The 5,693-nt window shown below is 38.5% G+C and overlaps 1 protein-coding gene across 3 annotated transcripts in view; it reads left to right on the top strand.

The window, feature by feature from the left end:
* The window catches only part of pam (peptidylglycine alpha-amidating monooxygenase), an 89,079-nt gene that overhangs the window by 1,847 nt on the left and 81,539 nt on the right, over positions 1-5,693 (top strand). For 2 of the 3 annotated variants that reach the window (XM_034895506.1, XM_034895508.1), the window contains exons 2-3: positions 2,114-2,247; positions 2,328-2,428. In XM_034895506.1, the coding sequence (XP_034751397.1) occupies positions 2,334-2,428 (95 nt within the window). In that variant the 5' untranslated portion in view covers positions 2,114-2,247; positions 2,328-2,333. The remainder of the gene's footprint in view (positions 1-2,113; positions 2,248-2,327; positions 2,429-5,693) is intronic. The other variant, XM_034895507.1, reaches the window with a different exon arrangement.

Here is a 5,693-nt window from a genome sequence, read left to right as displayed (position 1 = left end):
CTAGCCCACTACATTTAACACTTATTAATAAACATTAAATATTGAATTTAAAACAATAATATATAATCAAGAAATTATATCTATGTCTATCTGCCACATGGCGAATAAATGTTTGTTTCTAAGTTAGTTCTGTATTTCAGTCTTCATTTTGGTGAAGATGGAGCTACTTTCCTCTGCTCCTCGCCTGTCTGCAGGTCGGAGCTTTGCGGGGGCGGGTTGACACCCACCCACACACCAAAAAACACTGGGGCACACACCAGACGCCATCCACCACGTCACTTCTGTTTACTGATAGCTCGCGTTAAACTCAGGCTAAGTAATTAGCTTGTAAGTGGCCATTTTCGCCAGGCAGCCTTCCAAAAGCAAGAAATAAAATTTAAATGAAATTAACAATGATGACGCAGTGAATAGTGACGATTCTCTTTGACCAATTAGTAGTCTGCAGGTTTTCACGTTACCTTTTGGTGTTGTCTCAGCTCGCTGAAACCTCGACTGAGGTAGTACTAAAATAACTACCTGTTAGCCGGTACCAGGGACTTTTTTTGTAATGAAAAACCAAAAAAGTAGAGTCGAGGCGAGTCAAGTAGATACTGAACCAAGCAGTGGAAAAACGCCATTAATGTTCTGTTCTTTGTTGGAGACATGCAGCCACTTTTCTGAAACCGCTTGCGAGACTGACACAAGTCCACAGCGGCGTTTGTGTCCAAATCTGTATCCAACCCCTCCCCCTGCAGGTTGACAACTGTGGTTTGGAAAAAATGGAGAAAACTCTCTTCCATCGGTCGCTTCACCAAAAGCCTAGAAAGGTCGATCACAGAGGTCATGCCTTTGTGACGAAAACTGGACGTTTTTTTCCCCCTCAAAAATAGGTAATTGAGCACTGTAGTGTTTATGACTATATCAATGACTATGTAACTACATGTAAACGGTCCAAATGATGCCTGTGGCTTGCACAGTAACATCGTTACTGAAGGCTAGCTCTAGTCTCATGCTGAAGTCCCGTGGGAATTCAGTTTTGCAGGAAATGGTAAACCGTAGCGTGCAGATCGGAGCATAGTGTGTGAAGAGTGAAGATCGGAGTTGTTGTTCTACTGTGGAAAAGAAATGCTTCGCATTTGTGCCTTTCCAAATTGTGGCAACAGAATAAAAAGATACAAGTACCTAAACTTTCATCACAGGACTTCAGCGCAAGATGGGTGAGATGTCCTATGAATGAAATTGTTGTGAGTCTGCTGATGGTATGGATTGCGTGATGCATCTGGAATGCTAGACCATACATCATGTCAGTCAAGATCAACACTCAGGCCTGGGCAATTGCGTGCCCAGATCCTCTCAATAGGAAGGGCAATGCAGCCAGATATGGCAGGCTTTAAAAAAAAAAAAAAAAATTCTCAGTTTCTATTGGCCGCTTGTTTAGTTTTATTCACAAGTTATTAATATCCAGTATCCAACACATTCCAAACTGTTTTCATTTATATTTCCACATAGTAAATGCCATGAATATTGGGTTCCCAAGACGTGTAAAGTAGATCAGATGAATTCTCGAGAAATAATTTGATAGCATGTTGCTCCTCAAAACACACACGCACGCACGCACACACACACAAATAGGGCTGAAATGATTCTGTGAGTAACTAGTAATTCTATTCTAAATAAGCATTGAGGCTTTGTGTAATCCATTTAACTGATGCCTCACTCATTCAGTAACGTTTTTCTTGTTATGCTAGCATACACTACGTTGTACCTCACAGTCCCGGTCATCTGCGGTTTAATTTGATCCTCTTCTGACCTGGTAGTGTGCCATTCACATTAAAACCTGCATTCAACTCACCTAGCATCCAAAAAAATCTATGTTTGATTTTCCAAACTTAAAAGGATCAGTCCAACGTATCGTTTGGTTTTTAATGCGTGCCAAACTGAAAGCCTTCTACCAAAAGGTTCAATACAAAAAGGTGTAGTTTTACACCCTTACATTATCAAAATGACCAAACCTCTCAGCAAGATGTTTAAATAAAATGCCTTGACAAAAACAGCTGTGATACTGGGTTCAGTGTCTGTGCTTGGCCTCAACTTGGCATTCAGCTAACACACATGCTTTTTCAGGTTGTTCCAGACAGACTTTTTCTTTTACGCTGGGAGTACCCAGTGTAAATTGCAATCTGACATCCTAAAGGAGTGAGATCCAGCAGGGATACTACATTCACCTTCCCTCATATTAACAATCCTCAACAAAGCTGAGCACGGAAAACAGCATGCATTGTGCAGTTAACCTACCTTATTGTTTCCCACAGAATAGTGCTGACAGTCTCTGTTTCACATTTTAATCCACAGGCATGATGGGAGTCCCTGTGTTCTTTGTGGTGGTGCTAGCATTTATCTGTCACAACCATAGCCTGGAAGTACAAAAACCTTTCTACAGGTTCAAAAGGTAAGGCAAAAAGTAATTTTTTGTTTAGGATAGAATGGATTGGAGATGTAAAATGCATTTTTGGAAATGTTGTGTTCTGCTTAGAAATACTGTACACATTTCTTACATCTTACTTATTGCCCTCGTTGAAGACAACATTTAATCTGCCAGCTCACTAACCCAGGTGGGGACAAATATGTGTAACACTTTAATTGAAAGGGTGTGCATCGGACTGACATAACCATGACATGACACTGGTCATGAACATGAAGGAATCTATGAATGTTTATGACTGTTCTCAATTATGATACTTTTACTGCTAACTTAACATTGTTTGAAATGTTTGTGTTTATAACAACTTGACATTAACCAAGAAAACAATGTCTTAGAGAGTCACACAACTCATAATTGACCCCTTTTTCAAGGATCTTAGAGAGATGGTAAGGTGAGATATACAGTGAGGAAAATAAGTTTTTGAACACCCTGCTATTTCGCAAGTTTTCCCACTTAGAAATCATCGAGGGGTCTGAAATTGTCATCCTAGGTGCATGTCCACTGTAAGAGACATAATCTAAAAAACAAAATCCAGACATCACAATGTATGATTTTTTTTTACTATTTATTTGTATGGTACAGCTGCAGATAAGTATTTGAACACCTATAATGAACAGCTATAATTCTGACCCTCAAAGACCTGTTAATCTGCCTTCAAAATGTCCACCTCCACTCCATTTATTAACCTAAATTAGATGTACCTGTTTGAGGTTGTTATCTGCGCAAAGATACCTGTCCACCCAATACAATGAGTAAGAATCCAACTACTAACATGGCCAAGACCAAAGAGCTGTCCAAAGACACTAGAGACAAAATCGTACACCTCCACAAGGCTGGAAAGGGGTACGGGGAAATTGCCATGCAGCTTAGTGAAAAAAGGTCCACTGTTGGAGCAATCATTAGAAAAGGGATGAAGCTAAACATGACTGTCAATCTCCCTCCTACAGGGGTGAACAACCTCCTTCCCTCAGTTAGAGCATTGAAATGGTTCGAGGCTGGGTCTTCCAACATGACAATGACCCAAAGCACACAGCCAGGAGAACCAAGGAGTGGCTCTGTAAGAAGCATATCAAGGTTCTGGCGTGGCCTAGCCAGTCTCCAGACCCAAACCCAATAGAGAATCTTTAGAGGGAGCTCAAACTCCGTGTTTCTGAGCGACAGCCCAGAAACCTGACTGATCTAGAGAAGATCTGTGTGGAGGAGTGGGCCAAAATCCCGTCTGCAGTGTGTGTAAACCTGTTGAAAAACTACCGGAAAAGTTTGACCTCTGTAATTGCAAAACAAAGGCTACTGTACCAAATATTAACATGGATTTTCTCAGGTCTTCAAATACTTATTTACAGCTGTATCTTACAAATAAATAGTCAAAAATCATATAATGTAACTACTGGATAACTGGATTTTTAATTTTTTTAGATTATGTCTCTCACAGTGGACATGCCCCTACGATGACAATTTCAGACCCCTACATAATTTCTAAATTGGAGAACTTGCAAAATAGCACGGTGTTCAAATACTTATTTTCCTCATTGTAGGTCCACAGACGATGGAAGGGCAAGCAGGCAGGTGTCAAGTCTGTGTATAACGCCAGAAGAAAAACACAGACACATAGGGCTTAAAGTTCTCAAGCACCATGCCTCCTGCAGTTTTATATTTATATAATACTTAATTCCTTACATTGTACACCTTTCCTCCAGGGCAGCATTTCAGGTTCACAAATGGTTTTGTGCTTTAACCCCTGGACACCCAACTGACCATTGTTGGGAATAACAGCGTTATAAAATAACGGCGTTACTTTTTTTCAGTTAGGAGTAATATAATTGATAACTCTTCCCATCTTTATAACGCTGTTTACCGTTAATGCCCAAAAATGCGGCACATTCCTATAATTGAAGCAGTTTTTTTTTCATCAGACCAACTAGGTCTCTGAGCCAAGAGGCAAAGATTTATTTTCTTCCTTGGTTAGTGGGCAGTCCAGGAGACAACTTTTCCCACTAAAGATTTCCCAGCCTGGTCAGAAAACATAAGAACTATGACACTAGAGGGGCTACTCGCTCTGAAGCTAATTGCTGTCACCTTCTTACTTCTTCCTCTATCAATCAAACACACACACACACACACACACACACACACACACACACAAAAAGTTTAAACATCAGGCCACTTTAAAGAGTGTATATATTTGTTATTTATTTTAAATATAGTGCACAAGCATTATTAAATTTTGCCCAGTTGTGGACTGTTGAGGGGCAAGAAATATCAAAAGTTCCAAAACATCTATGTTATTTGTATTGATCCACTAGACTTAATATCTACATACATGGCATTTGATTGAAAGCTAGTCTCACTTTTCCCCACAGCAACATTAAGAGTTTAGATTTTTTTTTTTTCTTGGAACTTTTTATTTTCAAAAATTTTCACAACAAAAGAACATTCCCTGAGCCAAGAGCAATGAAAACAATCGCTGAAATACTGATGTCACATGTACAATATTTCTGAATAAATGCAACACAATAAACAGATCACCTGAAACTTTGCATAATCCAAAAGAGAAAACTGCACACACACTCTACCATAAGTATACATAAGTACACACAAACCCAAACTCCTCCTCCTCCCCTCCGGATTGCCCACACACAGGCCAAAAATACAACACAAAGTGAAGAAACAGCAAAAAAAAAATACATACACATACATACATACACATACATATATATAAACAGTATAAATATATAGCATATACACACATATATGCACATATAAGCCTATACCTACATATCCAAATACACACAAAAAATAAAATAAATAAAAAAATAAATAAATTAATAATAATAATAATAAAATAATAAATAAATAAATAAATAAGTAAATAGTTAATAAATAAAAAAATAAAAAATGGCAGAGCGGATTGCCAGTCATTACAATCCCCACAGCCCAAAATCACACACCCAAATATAATTTCACCAAATGCCATCTTTGGTTGAACTTGTCCACTTTGAGCTGTAAACATGCAGTCATTTTTTCCATCATATACACTCGTTTTACCCTATTCTTCCACTCTGCTATAGATGGTGACAAAGCTTGTTTCCACTTAGCTGTTATAGTTTTTTTAGCTACCAATAGTAAAATGTGCAAAATATACTTTTGGTCTGCTTTGAAATAATCTGGTATTATACCTAGTAAATAAAACAAAGCATTTGAAGGTATTTCTCTGTTTATAATTGTCTCTATT

This window comes from Etheostoma cragini, chromosome 16 (assembly GCF_013103735.1).
Source record: "Etheostoma cragini isolate CJK2018 chromosome 16, CSU_Ecrag_1.0, whole genome shotgun sequence".
NCBI classification, from domain to species: Eukaryota; Metazoa; Chordata; class Actinopteri; order Perciformes; family Percidae; genus Etheostoma; species Etheostoma cragini.
This window is presented reverse-complemented; position numbering and strand designations above follow the sequence as displayed.